A 23,012-nucleotide genomic window follows, 5' to 3' on the forward strand; every position below is an offset into this window, starting at 1 on the left:
AGCTAGATCTGCTGCTTCCTCCAGTCATAAGAACATGAGAACAGCCATAGTGGGTTAGACCAATGGTGCACTAGCCCAGTATCCTGCTTCCAGCAGTGGCTGAAACCCAAATGGTAACAACATTCCATGTTACCCATACCAGGGCAAGCAGTGGCTTCCCTAGTAGCAAACTATGGACTTTTTCTCCAGGAACTTGGCCAAACCTTTCTGTGAGCCTCTAATGAGAAGGACCATAATGGCTAATCATTGGTGGCAGGAGTTACTAGGGCCCTAAGGAAAGCTTTACAAAAAGTTTCACTGTGGTGGTTCTATGGAGTATTCAGTTTACTGGATGTGGTGAATAGTAGCAACAACGTGTAGAGTCTTTTCAGTTTTACTCAGGCAGACTCTGTGCTGAGGTCCTATGGGTACCAGCGTAGGGAATCTACTTCATATTCTGTTGCCGGAACGATTTCTGGAACTGTATTTAAATGGGTCTAAGTATGGCTTTCTGGATTGCAGGGTCCCTCGGGGATTTCTGCTTTCTCTGATTTTATATTTTTGTGTTGTCTCTTGGTAATATATACGGTTGAGGATGGAGGAACTTACATTATTACCCTTTGCAGATGACATTATGTTGCTACTACCAGCCTCAGCTTTATATCGAGATTTGATTTGATTAGTTCTGTAACAGCTGGAATGAATACAATTCAAAACTGGGCCTTGATGAACAGGCTGAAGTTAAATTCTCCAAAGACCAAAATGTTGTGGCTCAGGAATCAAAGTGTTGATACCTCTACCTCACTAACATAGTAACATAGTAAATGACGCGGTGGAATCTGAAGCCAGACTTGTTAGGCTGTTCCTTTCCTCCTCTTTAACTTATGCACCACATATCAATCGGTTATGGAAATAAAACTCTTTTTAAAATGAGGCAGTGCTTCCTATAGTTGAGAGAATTAAAATTTGTTGGCTTTTTCAAATCTTATGTGGATTTACATCCGAACTGCTGATTTAACATTGCATCATTGTTTACTGGTCGTTCTGTTCGATTGTTACATGAACAATTGATTCTATGTCTGCATTTATAAGAAAACTCAGTTTTGGAAAGTGGTTAATTCTGTATTTTCTGTTGTAGGAGTTTCCCTGTGGAAGTCTTTACCCCTTTTTATTAGAATAGATTATAATTTTCTTAGTTTTAGGAGGAAGCTGAAAACAGTATGATTGGGTTTAACTATTCTGTAAATTGTTTTATGAATTGCTGTTACGTTTACCTATCTATGAATCACGTACACCACACTGAACCCTGGAAAGGGAAGCTTGATGGTTTATAAGATTTGTTTTGATTATTGGATATTCACAACTGTAAACAAGCTCTGGCCCTAAAACTACTATTTATGTGGTATTTCCCAACCTCTAACACGTTTTGATTTCTCCCTTTGCTTTAGCATTGCCAGAGACACAAATAGAGCGAGACTTAGACTAACCAGGCCTGCCAGCAGTCCAAGAAACTGGGAGACTGAGGCCTAAATGCTAAAGTTTGGGTGTCCCTGGATATTTGGATAACAGCCCCCATAGTTCTGTTAAAGATTGAATGTAGGGTGCAAGAGGAAGGGCTGGGTATTTGATTAATGGAGATCCTATGTGCAGATGGATCCAGCAAGGTAGAAAATTACTCATTGGTGTGGTAAACATTTTTGGTACCTTCAGATGCACAACCTAGAGGATACCCTCAAGGTTACACAACGCTTGATGAAAGTGGCATAATGAAGATCAGCCCTAATTTGAGTCTTGCTTAATGGTACTAGCTTGACCCGTTCATCATATTGTGCCCATTGTGCTTTCAATAAAGAGGGGAGGATTCCTTTAGTAGATCACACCAAAGCTGAGGATTTATTCCAGGGAAAAAAAAGACCATTGCTTCAACTCTATGCATGACCAACAAACCAAAGAAAGGAGCAGAAACAATTGACAGATCAAAAATAATTGTTGTGTACTGTGTTGTCTTATCGCCTTAGGTAGCTCTTGGAGATATCAATGAGAAGTTAGAGGCTGACTACGAAGCTGACACGAAACTGAATGGTAAACACAGTACTAAGGGACTAGGCAGAGTGGCACCAGATTTCTCCAACAGTGTCACACTGTAAGTATTCAGCGTTCCATTGACAAAACAAACCTGGCACCATGCAGTAGCCAAGTGGTTAGAGTACTGGGGCAGATAAGGGATTCCCTCCATGGCCTCAGGGACAAGGAAATTCCTACTGTACCTGAATGTAACTCAACTTGAGCTGCTACTGAAAAGTATGGGTGTGCAAAGTTTTTCTTATGCTGATATATTGCTTCTAATTACAGTACTTGACACCATAGCTGTTATGTGCAATTTATTAAATCAGGGTTTTGAACTGATGCAGAATTGGATTAGTTGTCACAAAGTTAAATATCACTAAGACTAAATTGTTATGGCTTTGTAAATCTTCTACCCTACCACCTGTTTGATGTCATCATCTTGAATACTAGAATATCATTGGATAACAACAAAAATGTTAGACTGTTAATAGAATTTTTTTACAAGCCTAGGTCTTAGTCTATTTTATGAAGAGCAGCTTTTTGGTACAAGCACTAGTTACCTCAGATCTGGATTATTACAATACTTTGTTTGTAGGTATGACTATGAAGGCAGTTACTGCAGAATAGAGCAGCTAAGCTCATTTTTAAAGCTGGAAAATTTGCACATGGATCCCCATGTTATTAAACTACATCGGTTGCCTGTTCATGCAAGAATTATTGTTAAATTACTTTGGTTTTATAAAATGTTGCTAGGCTTCCCTCGTGTCAATAAAAATTGTTGCCAATAGTGAGTATAACAAACTATTTGCCTCTCGAGCATTAGAATAGCATCAGCTGTCTTTCACTATTTGTGCATTTACAGCATCTTATGTCAAAAGTACTAAGATTTTGTTTGTTTAATGTAATTTTGTTTTAGGTTTAGATTATTTTACTTAGTGGTCATGTATTTCATTGTAATCTTCTTACCTTAGCAGATTGAAACAGAATATGCATTCTAGAATTAAATTATACACTAGAGCTAAAGATATTAGTATTGATAGGGCAAAATCTTCAGAACTTTAAAGTTTTTGGTGCAGTTATAGTCCATTAACAACTGTTTCTGTTTCCCTGCACAGGAATGGAGCAATAGTTCCTCTGGGCCCTGCAAAGGAAACAGGAGTGCTGAACCCAGATGGTTACACATTGAACTACAATGAGTATATTGTATATGACCCCCATCAAGTCTACATGAAATATCTGCTCAAGATACAATTCAACTTCAAACAACTGTGGTGATTCAATTTCAGCCAGTGCATCTCCTCAGCGCTGACTTGCTGAGGACAGACTTCTTGAAGTAACTGCAGCCATTCCCTATTTCTGTGCCTGGGGACAAAGGACTCCCCTTCAAGGGCAGCAGTCTTCCTCCATCAGCTCTGTCCCTGGTGGGAGGCTTTGAGGCAGCAGTTCCTGTTCTGTTGAATACCAGAAGTGCCCTGTATGACCTGCCTCATAATTTGGGGAGGGGAAGAGAGAAAAGGGGCACACAAAGGGAATTCATTATTGTGCTTTAATCCTTTCTTTTAAGTGGGAGGCAGCGTCTTTCCTCTCCCTACTTCACATCAAGCAGTTCATTACCCCGGCATAGATTTCTGCCAGTAATTGGCGCAGTATAGTACCTGCATTAAACATGACAGCACATTCACTTGTTCTTGGTAAATCTGTGGTCTATTACTCTTACAAGGTTATGGGTTGAATATTTATTCTCCTTCAGTTTTCTTTATGAAAGCTTACTTTCTGTAAGATACTTTTCAAATAACTCATTTGGGGACAAAGCCCACTGCTACTTCTTACCTTCCAATTTGAAAACTTGCCCAGATTGTTGCAGGGGCTTCTTTACAGAAAACATAGATTAGATTTGAAAATTCTGTGTATTAGCTTTTGGCTCTGATTTAAAATACACAACTTTTTTTCAAAGATATTTAAGTGCATAAATCAAGCTTTTGTAAATTAGTAGTACTTAGGGAGGCTGAAAGTAAGAAACATTGGGGCCACACCATGTTGAGCAGCATTCTAGAAAACACATGGAAATGGACATGGGCTGTAGGAGCAACCAAGGCACAAACCTTTGGTGGCCATTTTAGAAACAAACATTTATTTTTCCAGTCACAAAGCCCAGGAGCCCTTGTCAGTTTAAGAAGACGAGATGATACCTTTTTAAGGAAATACCTTCTTCAGAGGTAACCCCCTCCCCCACCAAAAGCTGTAGCAGGTGTAAATCCCATGTTGAACCTGCAGGTTCCCTTTCTTGAGCCACCCAAAACAGACCCAGCTCATTCACCCATTTGTTTGTTTGTTTTTTTTAATGTGTCCATCCTGGTTTTGCAAAAATCAAGATTTAGATGTTTATGATTTAATGTATGTATTTATATAAACTGCACTTCTAGAATAAGCACTATTCAAAATGGATCATTATCAGCCTGTGAAACAGAAATACATTCAGTAAAAAAAAATATTAACAAACCTACATAAAAATATATTTTAATTACATACACACCATTAGAAGCTGTACAAGTATTTTTCTGAGGTTGTTTGGTTCTGTATATAATTTACATACACCATACATTTGAGAGGCATAAACAGGCCTTTCTGCTTTAGCTAATTTTCAATTTCAGGTCTAGCATTCACATATTTCATAGCAGTTTGACAGAATGAGGGATTAATTACCAACAAATTCCTTAACTGACTTCAAGCTTTAGTAGTATATAGGCTCCTTTAGTTACTTCTCAAATTGACAAATCAAAAAATACCTAATTCCCATACAGTGCTCTTTGGCTAATGAGGATTGGATAAATGGAGCACATTGCCAGTATGGTACACAGCAGCAAAGTACCTCAAGGTGTTTTATTCGTCTGGACATCAGGCATCAGCTATCAACACAGAGAGCCCAAGGAATTAGAGGAGACAGAGGTGAAAAGCCCTTCTGAAATCCAGGAATATACAGTTACCATTTGAAGCACTAGTTCTCAACACAGGTTTAGGGCTAGACCGGTTTTCAGAATATCCACAATGAATATGCATGAGACAGGATCAGCCTGTACTACATCCACTGTATGCAAATCCCTCTCATGCCTCCTGTGGAGATCCAGAAATCCAACTGGTCAGCTGTGTCCTAGAAACTGAGGTTGAGAACCCCTGATTTTGAAAGGACTACTGATAAAACCAGAGGATGATAATAGCAAAGCTCCAGCTAAAAATGACACTTCTGAAAGCTTAAGATAGGGGGGAATTACTACGATGACTCAAGATGTCCACTATTTGATCTGTGGACCTTTGATTGGTTGCTAATACATTACAAAATACTTATCTTAGTTTCCTATAAGGTGGTGTAATAAAAGCAAAGGTGTACTTTTAATCACTTAAAATGTGATGTTTTGTTATATCAAATCTGATTTTATACTTTATATTCCCTCATTTCCTGAAGCCTGACTAGGTCTTGCTAGCAGTTAAGACACTTGTCAGGCATTTCTGTTAATCAGTTTATGAAATTCTCTCCCTGTACAGATCAGGCTCGAGCATGATTTGCACAGATTTAGAAAAAAATTTCAACTCACTTTTAAGTGTTCAGCTGTTGCAGTAGCTGCTATTGTACAAGTCTGACTGATGTTATTCGTGCTGTAAACATGGCTGATTCTGTCTTGACTATTGTATCACCAACTATTATTTTGTCTTCAGGACACAAATGTTTTCAAACATATAATTAAAATTTTAAGGTTGCTGTTAACTTATAGGTTCTGGGATTGTCTAACTCAAATGGTCTTGCACTCAATAATTAACCATTCCCCATTATGATTTAATGTACTAATCAACATTTTTATGGCATTAGTAATGCTACAAGTAATACTAGCGCAGCTGCGTGGGTCAGAAACACAGCCATTCTGTTGCAAAAGGATGTAATCAAGGCAACTAACAAGGCATCCATTGTTAACACCTTCTGGAGGAGGTGGAATTTGGAATGGTAGACCCAGTCAAATGCATCAAAACTGTCCACCAGAGAAGGGCATGAGTCAACTGTGGATGAATCTGGATGACATCCACTAGATTCCCAGGTGCCAAAGACCACTGGGCTTCTAGCAAGTGGAAGTATGCTATGGGAATGACATGCAGTGTAAAGGCTATGTGGCCTATCAATAGCAACATTTGCCAAGCTGCGATTTGCTTGCTGCTTTGGACTTGCAAGGCCAATGTTGATAAGGTTTCTACTCTCACTTCTAGAAGCCCAAACTTGCAATGCAATAAGCAGGGCTCCTATGTACTCCAAATCTCAGGACTGGGAGAAGGTGAGACTTGGGTAGTTTATGACGAACCCTATAACTCCAACACCTGAATACTTTAGGCTCCCTCCTGTGCTCTGCTCTTGACCAGCCAATTGTCCAGACAGGGAGACACATATGGTCCCAGCCTGCGCAAATACGCTACAACTACTGCTAGACACTTTGTAAATAAATACCCTAGGAGCTGACACGATGCCAAAATGGCAGAACGTGGTATTGGTAGTGGTGTTTCTCTAAGCGGAATCAGATTCTTCCTGGGACTGGGAAGTATTGAAATGTGGGTACAGGCATCCTTTAAATCCAGAGAGCATAGGCAATCGTTTTCCTGAAGCATGGGGAGAAGGGTGCCCAGGAAATTATCCTGAACTTCGCTTTGACCAAGAATTTGTTCAGGGCCATGGATGGGACAAAATCCTCTTCTGAGGCCCATGAACAGGCCCATTCAGACTCCTCGCTGTATTCAGTCCGGGCTGAGTCTGCCTACCACGGCTCAGCGGAACCCTATCCATGCCCCCAAAGTACAGCCTTACTCCCTGGCTCAGGGGAAGCTTCCTTCCCTGATGGCAAGAGCGGTACTTTACATTTCAGTATAGATGACACCCTTACTTTGCATGGATGGAGCCTCTGAAAGAATCTGGGGCTGATCCACAGCTGGCACAAGTGCCCTCGCTGCCTGAGCGGTTTGCAGTTGTAGCATCTGTGCCAGCTCCTCCCTGAGCATGGCTCAGAGCCAGCCATCGAAGGAAGGCATCGGCTAAAGTGGAGGAGCCAAGAGAGGTAGCCTGAGAATGTGTCTGTGCTGAGCCGGTAGCGGGGACCTGCTTGCCCGGCAACTTGTGCACTAGCATCTCTTCCAAAGAGGGGGAGTGTTCCTCCCAGCATTGGCACTTCCGATGCTCCCGGCAAGTGCATCGAGAACTGATGCTTATGCTTCTTGGGCTTCCCCTGATGCTCAGCATCGTGGCCCTTCAGTGCCATCAGATCCAATGCTGACCAGTCCCGGGGCCTACTTTCAGGAGAATACTGCTAGAAAGTTCTAACTTAATATCACTAGTCAGCGTCTGCACTGGGCTCCGCTGGCTGATGTGACCCAGCTGTGAGAATACAACGACCTGCTTGTCCTTGACAAGTTTAACAATGTATCAGCAGCTAACAGCAACATATGTAGCTGTCTATAGTCATTAGTGGACAAATGGTTTAGAAAGGGGGTGTGAGGGTTTCATTGATCAGTTAAAGGGGTGCAGGAAACAAAAAAACAAAACCACCTTAAGAACCCTTGGCCTAGGGCTTTTAATATACCAACTGATGCTTGTTTCAGCTCTTTTTAGTGGAGCTCTGGCTTGTCTTTTTCTGTGTAACACAGATTTTAGTCTTCAAATTAATCAATTCAGTTTATTTTCTTGATACATCACCTTTCAAATCAATGTCAAGGTGGTTAACAATAATAAAAACAAGAAAAACAAAATGTAACAGATAAAACAAAATAATATGCCTTAAGTACTCATAGCAGACCTTACATCCCATCTAAACTTCATGTTACAACAAGGTCTCTTCCCTGAGGAACATGGCAACATCCTACTCACCCCAATACCAAAAGACGCCAAGAAAAGCACAAACGATATCACCAATTACCGCCCAGTTGCGTCTATCCCATTAGTAGTAGAAATGATGGAGAGCTTCGTGACTAAACAGCTTACAGAATACCTGGACAAGTTCTCAATACTACATAATTCACAATCAGGATTCCGATCCCACCATAGCACCGAAACTGTCACCTTCATGACCAAATTCAAGCAGGAAATTGCCACAGGCAAAAGCATACTCCTCCTCCAGTTCGACATGTTGAGCGCATTCGACATGGTAACCACAACATACTACTAAAAATACTAAGCCACTTCGGGATTGAAGGAAATGTACTTAACTGGATCAAAGGCTTTCTAACCACTAGAACTTATCAAGTAAAATCAAAGTCAAACCACCACCGTGGAAAGCAGTCTGCGGAGTACCTCAAGGATCACCATTATCACCAATACTCTTCAACATGATGATGATTCCACTGGCACAGTCCTTATCCAACCGAGGCCTTAATCCATTCATTTATGCAGATGATGTTACAATATACATCCCCCTTCAAACATGATCTAACAGAAATAACCAACAAAATCAACGATAGTTTGAACATCATGGACTCCTGGGCAAACTCATTCCAACTGAAACAGAACACTGAAAAAACACATTGCCTCATTCTCTCCTCTCCATATAACAAATACAAACCCACAACCATAAATACCCCAGGACATACCCTGCCTACCTTGGACAGTTTGAAAATACTCGGCGTCACACTCGATCGCAACCTTACCCTTGAGAGCCAAGTAAACTCTGTAACAAAGAAAATGTTCTATTCAATGTGGAAGCTCAAACGATTAAACCCTTTCAAGAGCAACTTTTTGATACCTAATACAATCAATGGTCCTAAGCCATGCAGATTATTGCAACGGAATCTATGCAGGCTGCAAAGAACAACTGAAAAAAAAACTCCAGACCGCCCAAAATCCAGCAGCCAGGCTGATATTCAGCAAAACACGCTTCGTAAGTGCCAAACCCCTCCGAGAAAAGTTGCATTGGCTCCCAATCAAAGAACAGATCATCTTCAAAATTTGCACCTTAGTCCACAAAATCATGTACGGCATAGTCCCAGGATACATAACAGACCTTATAGACTTACCAAAAAGAAACAAAGTCAGATCGTCAAGATCCTACCTAAACCTACAATACCCAAATTGCAAAGGACTGAAATACAAAACAACTTACGCAGCCGGCTTCTCCTACATAAGCGCACAATTATGGAATGGGCTCCCAAAAGCTGTGAAAACAATCCACGACCACTTGAACTTCAGGAAATCACTAAAATCCAACCTCTTCAAAAGGCCTACCCCAACGAGCCCACGTTACCCTCTTCATCTACCAACACAGCATGACTATGATCAAACAGGACATCACACAATCTTCATCCATTCCGACCCTCCACTTATACCCCATACAATCACTATACAACTTTGTATTTGTTATCCACCGACTGGGCAAACACCTTTCAAACCAGGGTCTATTGATTATAGCACTGCAGTTAGCTATCAGAGCCTATCTGCTATGCACCTTAAAGCCCTATCTGACTGCTTACCTGTGGCTTCTAATCAGAACCCCTCACAACAATGATATTACTCTGTCAGCTTTCCAAATCATCTAATAAAAAACTTAATTTGTAATTTCAAACACTGGAACAGGTTTCATGTTCCCACCTCATTTCAGAGTCTGACAACTAAGCCCAGCATATCACCTTTGCATTTCCTTCCTAAATCTGTCTTGGGGCCTTGCAGCTCTGCGTCTTTCTGGGCTTGTGTTCCTTCCTTGCCTTTCTCTCACCTCTGCAAACAGTCTGAACTTTTGTCCGGTTCAGCAGTAGACTGCTTATCCAGCTCCAGGTGTTTAATTACTTTTACAGTGCTCTGAGCCTTGGCTGCTGTCTTACTATATTTCCCAGAATATTTGTTTCCTGCCTGAGCTCACTTCCTGTTGATTCAGGGTTCCTAAGGACAACAAGACTCAGGATTCCCACAAGTTCGTTGAGTTCTGGGTTCTCTAGAGTGTCTCCTTGCACCGCACTTGTATCTATGGCACACTAAGAAAATGGGCAGGCATAAGTAATTTTAACACAAAGGCTGTTTTTGCAACGTTTGATAACAGGACTGGGAAATATTGATTTAAAAAAAAAATGGCTGACCTGCTATCCCAGACGGCAGTGCTGGAAAAGTGTAATTATGACTAACAAGCAGGAAACAGACCTGCGTCTAAATCTGTGGTAAATACACGCCTTGATACAGCGATTTTTTTGTGAAACTGAGGCCTGAGTCGGTGTGTTTGGAACCCATGACACTTCTTTATCTATACCTGCATGCTTAAAAGTTAAGTTCAACTTGTTATTATTAGTTCTTTTGAAATGGATCCCCTCCTTTTTTGATTTTGTAGATTCTTTTAGTATCCTTTTGAAACACAAGGGTTTTTCTGTCTGTGATGAGAACCCCCTCCGATGTTAGAAGAGCACTACGGCTCAATGTGAAGCCTGGTATATATATGTATATATAGAGGCTGGAGGTTGGGGAATTCTGAGGCTTTTCCCTTGTTGTATTTTCAAAATTAGAACAGATACACTCCACAGAATCTTTAGTGGGATACATTCAAGTACTTTTTTCTGTGCCACAGCTATTTTGAGAGCTTTTTTTGATTACTTGGTAGTATTGCTGTCTTTTTTTTTTGTTGTTGCTACATTTGTACCCCGTGCTTTCCCACCCATGGCAGGCTCAATGCGGCTTACATTCTCTTTTGTGATATATTATGATCAATAGCTCCAGCTGTCGGTCAAAGTCTGACAACTTGTAAGATCTCTCCCTATCTAGGACATTATTGTCTTCCTCCAGCATAAAATGGGAAGGGGAGGGATTTGGGGGTAGCACTTAGTTATTCATTTATTGCCAAAATTCAGCTGCTAAATGGACAGCATCTGTTTCGGCACAAATAAATAACAGATGTAACTTTAAATGGCCAAGCCCATCATTTAAAATTTACATGGCATTTCAGTAGCACCACTGAAAATCCACATATTGTTAACAGATCTTCTTTCTTTAAAATCATGTGGTTCATAAACCACTGAAAGTTCAGGAGTGTGTGGGATTCCTTTCTGGATTGAAAAATGGTGTGTGGGGATTGATCACTATAACCAAGGTTCATTTTAACTCAAGATATGTATGTGCTTCCCTTCTCCCCCCATGGTTTCCTTTTGTTTGCAGACTTGGTTTATACATAGCTTTGATTAATTTAGCGCACATTATTTTCCTTCTGAGCTACTTCTGTACCTTGTGAGATGAAGGAGGAGAATAGAGGCCACTGAAGACTCTCTTATAATACTGTAGTTTCTTAGTTTGTTCAGAGTATTGATCAAGCTATGTTGTACATTTTCTCAACTATATTACTTCATAGCACTGGTGCAAAATTTTACTATCTTGTAGAATTCTCCACTCCCTTTTGAGAGTTCTGAAATTAAAAGTACAAATACGATGTCCATGTGTATGGCATGGCAGTACATTTGCTCTGAATTAACTGCAGCTTAGTCCTGTGAAATACAGGCAGTAGAGCGGAGGAGTATCCTAGTGGTTAGAGCACAGGTTCGACAACCAGGAGAGCCCAGCTCAAAACCCACTGCTGCTGCTGTTCCTTCAAATCTTGGGCACGGAACTCAACCCTCCATTGTCTCAGGTACAAAACTTAAATTGTAAGCCGTCCTGAGATGAGGTGTACCTGAATATAACTGAAAAATATTTAAAAAATAAATGATGTAAACAGCCTCATGTCCTCTGCTCATACAAGTTTCCCTGGATTGGACATATAGAAAAAAATACTAATGTATATAGAAGTCCTAGTGAAACTGAATTATACAAACACATTTGACCAGATCAAGAAAAGAAAAAAAAAAAAAAAAAAGAGAATGAAGCAAGGCATTTTCAAACTGTTCTCCACTCTCCTCTGTTTGCTATGACCATAACAGCAAAATGGAAGCAGAGAGTGGGGAGGGATGTGTGTTAATGGTAGGCAAAGACCACCTAAATAGTTCATCACAAATTAAGAGATGATAGCTATGGTATTTTAGTCCTTATTACATAAAGTAACATTTTAAAGCACAATCAAAGAATTAACGTCACATTTAGAGTCCACCAGGCATAACGATTCTCTGAGGCAGCCTGGAGAGGCCCCCATCTGACTATGTCTTCAGCTCTGCAATTCATGAGAGAAATATAGCGGAAGGGGCTGAAGGGAAGAGGGCTAGAAAGAGTCATTCTAGAATAAAACTCTGCTGACTGGTGCATTCCACCTGGCAATATACACCCCATAATATAAATGTTGATTTTAACTCTCCCCTATCAGTACAAATGCAAAATTCAAGGACAGAACAGTAGAACAGCTAGGAGCAAGTATAAGCAGATTTATCTGGGTAAATGTATAGTCAACCAGTGGTACAAAGATTTAACACTCCTACTAGGAGGAGTACGGACTGCATATCATGATCCAGCAAACTGCATGCTGAAAACCCACCTGACGCCATACTGGAAATTTGTAAGCATAATCAGTCCCTCGGGTGTGGTTTTTACTGCAGGAGACATTTCAGAAGCAACCACAGTATGTGTTTATAAACACACCACATAGTTACTCCAGAGTAGCAACCACTCCCCTTATAGATTCTATTCTGTGGTGTCACCTGGCTTCTAGACAGAACTTTGAGCTCTTTGGAGGTCTGTACGTCGTGTTTACGATTGTTAGGAGGAGATTTCTGCAGTCTCTAAGACGCCTTCCCAAGATCAATTTTCTTCTGAATAACCCGAGCTGAGTGATAGAGAAGCGAATCAATCAATCCTGCAACTGGAAAAGGGAAAGCGAATGAGATATTTATTTAGATTAACCATCTTTCTGAAGATTCTCCCCCAAAGCAGTGTGCAACCTCTTAACAATTGTGTCATCAGCATAACAACAGTAAAATACAAGCAAGAAAAGAAATAGACAAATCATAAGATATACATATATTAAGAGAGCAGAGTAGAACATTCAGATAATAAAGAGATTTATACAGCTGCACTGTCGAGAAAGCCCCATCCACAGCACAAACATCCTCCAATACCACCAGGACAGATCCCAGCTGACAAACTGGATCAGACCAAAGAGAAGAGGGGTCTCATTGTCACTAAACTGTAGACAGACAGGGTTTCATATCTTTCAACTCTTGGAGAAGGTCAGGCAAAGCTCTCTGACTTGCAGTCCTTGAAAATTATCTGAAGAACCCAGTTATCAGAAATTACACTTCCTCTTATAAGAGTTTCTCCCAAGTTTGGACTGGGATTCTGGCAACTCTCTCTTCCTTCATTCAGTCAAAAGCTCATCCCTATTTTGACCAAAAATTATGGAGGCAAAACTCAAGAGAACCGCTTCAAGGATGACTGCCAATGAGGAAAAAAACCCCAAAAGGCTTGCCAAAGTAATGGAAAAAATATCAAGGCAGAAACAACAAAAATAACTTATAGCATACCACTAAGGCCAACTAAACTTCAGTGCAAAATCCGCGCTACAGCACATGAAAAAAAGCCTGCACACTGCACTCCCTCGTTCCACTTGCTGACTTATATACACCCTGTCATCTGGCATTATTAAATTACTGTTTTTGCAAAATATTGTACACAATTAGTCCTTTGTGGTATTTATTTCACAATTTGAGGCAGCATTTTCCTGCTTACTTTCAGCGCAATACCAAATCTGAATATCAATATTTGTCATATTTATATACCTGTAAACACTCCTCCAATAATAGCACAGACGCCAGTAAGAAAATGTGTGAATGACCTGAGAAAAAGGAAAACTGTATGATTAAACAGATTTGAGAAAAGTAAACATTCATTTAAATCCAGATAGAGACAAACATGTTCCATAAGACGGAAGCTGCAATCAAATGGATCAGGTGTCCAGGTTCCTTAAACAATATACAAATAGCTTCGACATAAATCCTTATATGTCTCAGTTGCCTAAAAGTCAGGGACTCTCACCAGTCAGTCCTGGGTTTTTCCAACTCCCAGCTCCAAGATTATTGGTATTTGTAGCCATTAGCTTTACTTTTTGCAAAGTAGGATGAAAATGTTCAGAATGCTAAGAGGTAACAGCTTCAATTGTAGCTCTGATGATCCTGCGTCTCTCTGAAATCGTTCAGGACACAAAAACTCCAAGGAGTATGTCTTACAGAATCCCTTTCATGGGCAGCTGGGGCATCAAGCACATCAAAAGAAAAGTTGCTCTTTGTAGCCAGAAGTATAAATCAGACACAAATACCAACAGAGATTAGCTTGCTTAGAACTCAGTAAAGCAATAAGGTATTTTTATCATGCATAGGACTTCTTCCTCTTTAACATCAACAAAATTCGCCCCTTCCTCTCTGAGCACACCACCCGAACTCTCATCCACGCTCTCATTACCTCTCGCCTTGACTACTGCAACCTACTCCTCTCACTGGCCTCCCACTTAACCACCTATCCCTTCAATCCGTTCAGAACTCTGCTGCACGTCTTATATACCGCCAAAACCGGTATACTCATATCACCCCTCTCCTCAGGTCACTTCACTGGCTTCCAATCCGATACCGCATTCAGTTCAAGCTTCTACTTCTTACCTACAAATGCACTCGGTCTGCAGCCCCTCACTACCTCTCTACCCTCATCTCCCCTTACGTTCCCACCCGTAACCTCCGCTCACAGGACAAATCCCTCCTCTCAGTACCCTTCTCCACCACCGCCAATTCCAGACTCCGCCCATTCTGCCTCGCCTCACCCTATGCCTGGAATAGACTTCCTGAGCCCCTGCGCCAAGCCCCCTCCCTACCCATCTTCAAAGCCTTACTCAAAGCCCACCTCTTCAATGTTGCTTTCGACACCTAACCTCTATACCTTCAAGTAACCTAGACTACCCCAATTTAATGACCCCTACTTAACTAACTGTATATTTGTCCTTTAGATTGTAAGCTCATTGAGCAGGGACTGTCTCTCTATGTTAAATTGTACAGCGCTGCGTAACCCTAGTAGCGCTTTAGAAATGTTAAATAGTAGTAGTAGTAATTTTTATCATGCATAGGACTTCACTACATCATTTGCCCCCTTAGTCCAATGCAGAGCATAAAGTCGGGGATGGGTGGATATGTATGTCTGATATATCCTGCTGTGTATACACAGAAACCTTGTTACAAGTAAGCAACTTTGCTTTCCCCATCGACAAACAGGATGAATCGGCCACCTAAGTGGTGAGTCACGATCTAAAGGTTCCCATATTTGTATTTAGGTTTTGGTCTTGCAGGGAAACCCAAAGATGTTTCTATTATATTAATTTTATTTACTAACTTAATATACCGCTTCACACTACCAAGGATTTTAAAACATACTGCAACAGAGTCCAGGAGAAAGAGCTAGATAATTCCGCCAGAGTGCTGGGAAGATGACAAACAGCTAACATCTCTTACCTTTGTTTTTCTGTGAATTTCACCATCATTGGTGAAAGCTCATACAGCACAAACACACCTGGAAGCCCCTGATCACCAATCAGCCCATTAGCAATCTTCTCATGTCGAGTAACTGAAAACTGATTGGTTCTCAATACCTGATAAGAAATAAAACATTATCCCTTAACTCAGACATACATTCACCTAGAAACTGGCAGCTGACTCTCTATGCTTTGTTATCCTAGTCTTTCAAGGCTGTTGAGCACAATATTTAGAAAAAAAAAAAGAGTCCTCACAGCATCTTTCCTCCAGTAAGCCCGGCGAGACTGGTGGTTGGGAGGCGGGGATAGTGCTGGGCAGACTTATACGGTCTGTGCTAGAGCCGGTGGTGGGAGGCGGGGCTGGTGGTTGGGAGGCGGGGATAGTGCTGGGCAGACTTATACGGTCTGTGCTAGAGCTGGTGGTGGGAGGCGGGGCTGGTGGTTGGGAGGCGGGGATAGTGTTGGGCAGACTTATACGGTCTGTGCTAGAGCTGGTGGTGGGAGGCGGGGCTGGTGGTTGGGGGGCGGGGATAGTGTTGGGCAGACTTATACGGTCTGTGCTAGAGCCGGTGGTGGGAGGCGGGGCTGGTGGTTGGGAGGCGGGGATAGTGTTGGGCAGACTTATACGGTCTGTGCTAGAGCCGGTGGTGGGAGGCGGGGCTGGTGGTTGGGAGGCGGGGATAGTGCTGGGCAGACTTATACGGTCTGTGCTAGAGCCGGTGGTGGGAGGCGGGGCTGGTGGTTGGGAGGCGGGGATAGTGTTGGGCAGACTTATACGGTCTGTGCTAGAGCCGGTGGTGGGAGGCGGGGCTGGTGGTTGGGAGGCGGGGATAGTGTTGGGCAGACTTATACGGTCTGTGCTAGAGCCGGTGGTGGGAGGCGGGGCTGGTGGTTGGGAGGCGGGGATAGTGCTGGGCAGACTTATACGGTCTGTGCTAGAGCCGGTGGTGGGAGGCGGGGCTGGTGGTTGGGAGGCGGGGATAGTGTTGGGCAGACTTATACGGTCTGTGCCCAGAAAAGGACAGGTACAAATCAAGGTAAGGTATACACAAAAAGTAGTACATGTGAGTTTATCTTGTTGGGCAGACTGGATGGACCGTGCAGGTCTTTTTCTGCCGTCATCTACTATGTTACTATATAAAATGGATTCAAAAGTAAGTTTACCAGATAACCAAATCCTATTAGACAAGGCAAGAAAAAAGATGGAACACATTGTTCGTGCTTCTATTTATAGTTTTATGATACTCTTTGGAGCTATCACTTTGCATTTGTACAATAAACAAAACTAAGGAACAAATGTGAAGCCTTCATGATACCCAGGCCCTTCAGCAAGTCCTCCCTGTAATCCAGTAATGGCTGCTCCCTGGATCCTGTCCAACTGGATTTGGCTGCACTGCCACAGACATGGAAGAATGAGGTCTCCCTTTATTACTCCGGGAATTCTCTTTACGATCTGCTACCAAAAAGACATGATCTGTGTTTTAAACGTACCTCTCCATCCAGTTTCAAATACACAGTAGGGACAATTTTCACAAAGTACTGAAACATCATGGAAGCTGCAAAACAGGAAAGAGAAGTAAAGACAAAACGTCTCAAATCAAGCCAAATTTTAGCTAGATAAAAAAAGGCAAACTTATAAGTGTTTGAGCATTGATTTTAAGTGATGTGGCAAGACCATATCAAAAACCAATAAATATAATTGGTGCTTGGCATGCTTGGGGCCTGACCATGATGCTTTCTCTGTCAATAGATGTCTAAGAGAACCATCAAGAGTCAAGAACAGCACAAAAATAATTTTGGCGCTGAGAAGTCTGGTCCATTGACTTCAGCATTGGAGGCATCGGTTTCTATGGCCTGCAGAGCTGTCCCCCAATTCCCCCTTTTGAGCATTCTGGCCTTTCACCTCTTCCTGCTCCTTCCGCAATTCGGTAATTAGTTTAAAGACACCAACCTGTACATGCTTTGTACCAGATGGGCGGGGAAAACCCCCAACCGTGAGTTATTTCTAGGAATCCCACCTCAGAAGTTTTTATGGCTGCCAGGTTGAAATCAGAAATAATAGTTATCAATCTGATTTTATCAACAGCAAAATTGTTCAAATCCTGGAATAGTTGGTTAAAAGTGAGAACAAAAAGTAGTGTTTTGAAACATTCAAGGAATTTACATGACAAGACCATAAAGAAGCAGAAGGGATTTGGCTTCTATCATCAGGGCCAACTGGAGGGTGAATACAGATGGTGGAAATTGTTTTGAAAGAACCATCTATATTCTAACCCTTAGCCTCAATAAGCATTGTAAAAAGAAGGACTTCAATGGATCCAACATCTGAGCTCTTAACAAGAAAAGTTTCCCCGTTAAGTGTCAGTGTGAACTCTGGAGAACAGTCAAACCTGCAAACGTAGATGTTTGCTTATAATCTTCTCTGCAGCCTTAACTGTTTGCTTGAGACGCTGTTGTAGGAAGAAGATAAGACCATACTGCAGGATCCATGGTTGCAAGTGTTGCTTGGATGATTTGTGTTGACTTGTTAATACTGTTTGTGGCACTGTTTCATGGTCACTTTCACCCAGGTAACATCTGGTCGTTTTGCAGCGGCAGAGCGTATTGGATGATCTGCAAACTTTTGTAGCTGTTGTTAGCCTTTGATGGCTGTTACTGTTGACCCACTGCAATCTCTATCCTTACATCTCCACTAGTAAGCTGTTTCTCACGCAGTCCTAATTTGCTTGCTGCCAATAGCTTGGAAAGTAGAATTTAGGATTCTTTTAAATATTTTATAAGCGAAATGTTTTTAGCGTCTCTTTTTTGAAAGACCTTTTACAGCCTTATTCTCCAGTTAGAAGCCTTTGTTCACAGTTTGCTACATTTCAGTGTCAACACAGGACACAATAAACCATTTTAATAGACAGCATAGGGTGTAAGCAAATATGGAACACATAGATAAGAGTAACACAAGTTAGAAAATAAGGGAACTAATTTAAAGACAGTTGCATGCAAAGTCAAAATGGTGTTTGAAAGTCATCTTAGCTAGGGTAGAAGTGAATAAACGTCCTGCTACAGTATGTGCAGCCGATGTCACTCCGTGTGTGTGTGAGTGACACTAGCAAGTTAGTTACTTCTTCCATTAAAGGCCTGGATAAAGAGCCAAGCGTTCACCTGCTTCCTGAAGTAGAAACAGTCTTGTGTTGAGTGAAGACTTTCGGGGAGCCTATTCCAGAGTGTGGGGGTTACTCCAGAGAAGGCTCCCTGTTGGGTATCACACCCTGTGTTCTCCTTTAGAGGGGGTGATGTTAGGGATACTCCTTCAGGAGAACCTAAGTGATCCTGGAGGTGTGTAGAGCTAGGTCCTGTTCTTCCAGTACTCTGGGCCATTTCCTTTAAGGGCCTTGAAGATCAGACAGTTTTAAGTTTAGCTGTGTATTGTAGTGGTAGCCAGTGAAGTTTATATATGAATTTATTGTGTTTATTCATTTTTTTTAATATGCTTTGCATGTTTATTTATAATTGTGCATGGCTTTTATGCTTCTAATTGGTTGATTTTATTGATTTGATTAAAATTAGTCTTATTCATGGATAATTTATGTTTAATTTGTTCTTATATTGTTTGTTTTTAATTTATGAATTATGTCTAATAAGAAGCCTTCCAAAGACAAAATGTGGCCACATTGGGCTATTTTTAATAAAAGCATTTTTTAACTTATGATCTATTCTCTTCTTTTGTTTCTACTAACTGCAGATCCCACTTGCCTCTTGTGTTGAGACCATTTAAATAAAAATGATTATGTCAAGGATGATGGACTTTGGTCCTGGGGAACTGAGGAACTGTTTTCGATTCCTGGCACAGGCAGCTCCTTGTGACTCTGGGCAAGTCACTTAACCCTCCATTGCCTGCCGCATTGAGCCTGCCATGAGTGGGAAAAAGTGCGGGGTACAAATGTAACAAAAAAAAAAAAATTAAGTATTCAATATATTTGATGTATGTTCACAGGATGTACAATTTGTACTTTATAATTAATAAAGAGAAGTGAAATGCCATTCTATCAGCTAGGTCAAAAATCAGTACACAGTACTACATATAGTGTTTCCTTCTACCAATCTGATACATCCAATGTGTGTATGTGTCCGTCTCTTGCAAAACCGGAGAACATAGCTAATCTGCTTTGATCTGAAGATGAATTACAGTACCCTATCAAATCATCTTCAACTTCTCCAAAGCCCTTAGATCGAACCTTCCATCTTCTTGGAGATCAGTTATTAACTGGAGTAAAATCTTCACACTGCGTTCTCAAGTGGGAAAGATTTCATTCTTTTTTTGGGTGTCATGAAACACCTTGTCACCCACCCGGGGTTACCTCACAGCCACTTAGAGGGTCTATCCTCAGCACAGCTCAGGTCCGCCTGCACCTGCCACTTGTGCTCTACACACTAGTACCCTCCTCCCACTGACTGGGTCTCAACCACCTCTGGGTGAGTCTGCAGCTCTTAAATTATCCCCAGTGATTTCTAGGTTACTGGAGGCCACACTCCCAGTGGTCCCACAGTTCCCAGAAAGCATTCACAGACCTAACTCACAAACCACCAGGATTCTTTATCAGTTCAGACAGCAGAGGCAATAAACTGAAAATTGTTTATTGTCTCAAAAATAATAAAACAATGAACAGAAAAAGTGAAATCAGTGAACGGTAACTGAAATATGGATTATAAAACTATCTAAACATTTTTTTACATTCTAAAAGCTACCTGGGGAGATCAGGACATATGCTGTTCACTGATTGTCAAATATAACTGGTCACACGGCCTCAACAGAGAAATCTGTCCCTCTTTTCTCCCAGGCTAAAACTGGGAAAAAAAGCCAGTAATATCCAAATAAAATTGAGCTCCTGTGCCAATCAGAGCCCAGAACAACAAGTTTTAAAAATATACTGCTCACAGTACTGTAGATCACTTCCTCACTGAGTGAAACTAAAGAGAAAGCATTCACTTTTCTATAATAGCTTTAACATAAAACATGCACCACCTGCTGGCCACTAGAAGAAATACACTTCAGGAAATAATTAAGGCAGTTTTACAAGCTTAAAAAAACCCACTGTTCTGTCACATCGGGATCTGGTGATAAGCCTGATCCATGTTTTGACCGGCTGCCCATTTGAATTTAGAAGTTTGCTTATGCTGGTGGGGCCTCTAGTCCTGTTGTGTTTGGCAAATGATGTTTCAGAAATTGTTTTCTGAGGAAAAGTTTTCTAAGGCAGAAAAAAAGATGCTTCTATTTTAAGTCTACCTTTTTTTAGCCTTTGTTAGCTCATAGTGGTTTTTATTATTTATTTATTGCATTTGTATCCCACATTTTCCCACCTATTTGCAGACTCAATGTGGCTTACAATATTACATCATGGCAGGCGCCAATCAAAAGTAGATAAACAATTGGTTACATACAGGGAAACAAGTGTAACATTGGATATAATCAATTCCGTGAATCAAAAAAAAACGGTCAAACTTTCAAGTAATTAGTTATGCGTTGGAGTTCCTATTGTTGATTATTATGGTAAGCCTTGTTAAAGAGAAAAGTTTTTAGTGTTTTTCAAAAGTTGATTAAGTCGTGAATAGTTTTCAGATCAAGTGGTAATGCATTCCACAGCTGAGTGCCAATGTAAGAAAAGCAGGTTTCAATGCTCTTCGCTGCACCTCTAATTCACCTATACCTTTTTTTTTTCTTTTTTTTTTGATGCAGTGACCAGAACTGTACACAATATTTGAGGTGGTCATGCCATGAAGTGAAGTAAAGGATGACTGGAGAACATGAAAAAAAGAAAAAAGTCTGAATTGGACAGTTAAGGGCTTACAACAAAACAACAGAACTCTTCATGCCAGCTAGAATGATGAAAAAATAAAGCTCAAAAAACAAAATCCTGCAGAAGATACCAAGGATTTTTTTTTTTTTAGAAATGAAGAAAAAAAGTGAGGCTTTTTAAGGTCAATGCTTCTGGCAGAAATTAACAGAAGGGAGGTGGTGAAAACAAAAATGGTGATGGAACTCAAGAATGAGTAGGATAAACAGAGGACACCTAACAGAAAAAGGATGGAATTAAAACCAAACCTAAATGACCTCATAGCTGAAAGTGAGTTTTGACGGGAACTCCAAAAGGTTGGCAAGTCAGACTTCTAAAGTCAGGTCAAGATCAAGGCTGGAATGGGCTTCGACAGCAACTCCAGTAGCTGGGAAGTAGAATTGTGCTGGGCAGACGTCTACTGTCTGTTCCCAAAATTGCCAGACAGATAAAGATTACATATGTGCATACCTAGAGTTACCATATGGCTCCAGAAAAAGGAGGACGGATTGAGCCAGCCGGGTTTTACTTCCATTGCTTTCAATGGAAAGCAATGGAAGTAAAACCCGGCTGGCTCAATCCGTCCTTTTTCTGGAGTCATATGGTAACCCTATGCATACCACATGGTGCTGCATATTTCTATGGGAGAAGGGTGAAATCAAAGTTAATATTGGTGAATAAATGATGGTAGGTCAGTGGTGGAGGACAGGAAGACATTCTGAGGGGTGAAGGCAATGGTATTGGACATCATACAGGCTGCCCATATGAGGTTGGCAAGGCAAGATGCCAAATGCCTTGTTTATGATGCCAGATACAACTCTGACCACCTTGTTGGGTAGATGATATGGCCATTTAACACTTACATCCACCTGACAGTGGTGAAAGGTTCATCATCAGAGACACTGCACTCTAAAACCATGAGGTAAACTGAACTTTTAACATATTTCATCTAATTACCTTGCTGTGTGCTCACATGGGTCCCATCTAGAGGATTCACAATTCCAGGGTAGTCCCTCCCAAAAGAAAGGTGGTTAATGGAGTGAGTCATATTAATCTGAAAAGAAGATATTCTATTACTAATCACACATGCACAGATAGGAAGAGACAGAGACAGCTTGATTTATCATGTTAGATGAGCTGCTGATTTTGCTGGACGTTTGCATTTGCGCACCTACTAATCACAATTTGAGAGGTTTCTTTCTGCCAATAAAGGAAGTGAGCAATCAAAGGGTGTTAGTGGAATGAACAAACAGACAGCAATTTCTCCCAGTGCCACCAAAAGGTCTAGCTGGAGGAAGTCAGGAGTTGGATAGCAGTAGAAGCACTAGGTTTTCTAGCCCTGCTCAGCAGCGACATGCTCTGGGGAGACTGCAGGAACCAATTAAGTGGCTGAGAAGCCCACATGCCATCTTTTGCTCTTTTGGCCCAGCACAAAGCCCTGGCCTAGTAAACTCGGGTTGCAGCAACTGATGGAATTTTTTAATGCTATTTTTTTCCATAATTATTGTTAGCAGAATAAAGTTCAGTCCCCAACTATGAGGAAGCAAGAAGGGGTTTCAACCTTGTGAATTTTTACAATGTATGAGAAAACAAGCTATTACATAATGCACTGACTTATTTTAAAAGCTGCTGATACAAAAGTAAAATGCTATTTACCTGCAAGTCAGATAACAGAATGCAGAACTCCACAACAAGCATACCTTTTTATCTGTATTTA

The 23,012-nt window shown here is 41.2% G+C and overlaps 2 protein-coding genes across 4 annotated transcripts in view; one reads left to right on the forward strand and one right to left on the reverse strand.

Annotated features, from left to right (window-relative positions):
- The window catches only part of LOC115475565 (poly [ADP-ribose] polymerase 2-like), a 153,364-nt gene extending 149,150 nt beyond the window's left edge, over nucleotides 1–4,214 (forward strand). For both annotated transcript variants that reach the window (XM_030211386.1, XM_030211385.1), the window contains 2 exons: nucleotides 1,998–2,122; nucleotides 3,162–4,214. In XM_030211386.1, the coding sequence (XP_030067246.1) occupies nucleotides 1,998–2,122; nucleotides 3,162–3,321 (285 nt within the window). In that variant the 3' untranslated portion in view covers nucleotides 3,322–4,214. The remainder of the gene's footprint in view (nucleotides 1–1,997; nucleotides 2,123–3,161) is intronic.
- A 6,465-nt stretch (nucleotides 4,215–10,679) lies between these two features.
- ERGIC3 (ERGIC and golgi 3) overlaps nucleotides 10,680–23,012 on the reverse strand; it is a 60,366-nt gene continuing 48,033 nt past the window's right edge. Inside the window, exons 10-14 of one of the 2 annotated variants that reach the window (XM_030211391.1) lie at nucleotides 22,253–22,349; nucleotides 16,962–17,026; nucleotides 15,451–15,587; nucleotides 13,738–13,793; nucleotides 10,680–12,821 (exon numbers count right to left, since the gene is read on the reverse strand). In XM_030211391.1, the coding sequence (XP_030067251.1) occupies nucleotides 12,742–12,821; nucleotides 13,738–13,793; nucleotides 15,451–15,587; nucleotides 16,962–17,026; nucleotides 22,253–22,349 (435 nt within the window). In that variant the 3' untranslated portion in view covers nucleotides 10,680–12,741. The remainder of the gene's footprint in view (nucleotides 12,822–13,737; nucleotides 13,794–15,450; nucleotides 15,588–16,961; nucleotides 17,027–22,252; nucleotides 22,350–23,012) is intronic. The other variant, XM_030211392.1, reaches the window with a different exon arrangement.

Source organism: Microcaecilia unicolor, chromosome 8 (genome assembly GCF_901765095.1).
Source record: "Microcaecilia unicolor chromosome 8, aMicUni1.1, whole genome shotgun sequence".
Lineage (NCBI taxonomy): Eukaryota > Metazoa > Chordata > Amphibia > Gymnophiona > Siphonopidae > Microcaecilia > Microcaecilia unicolor.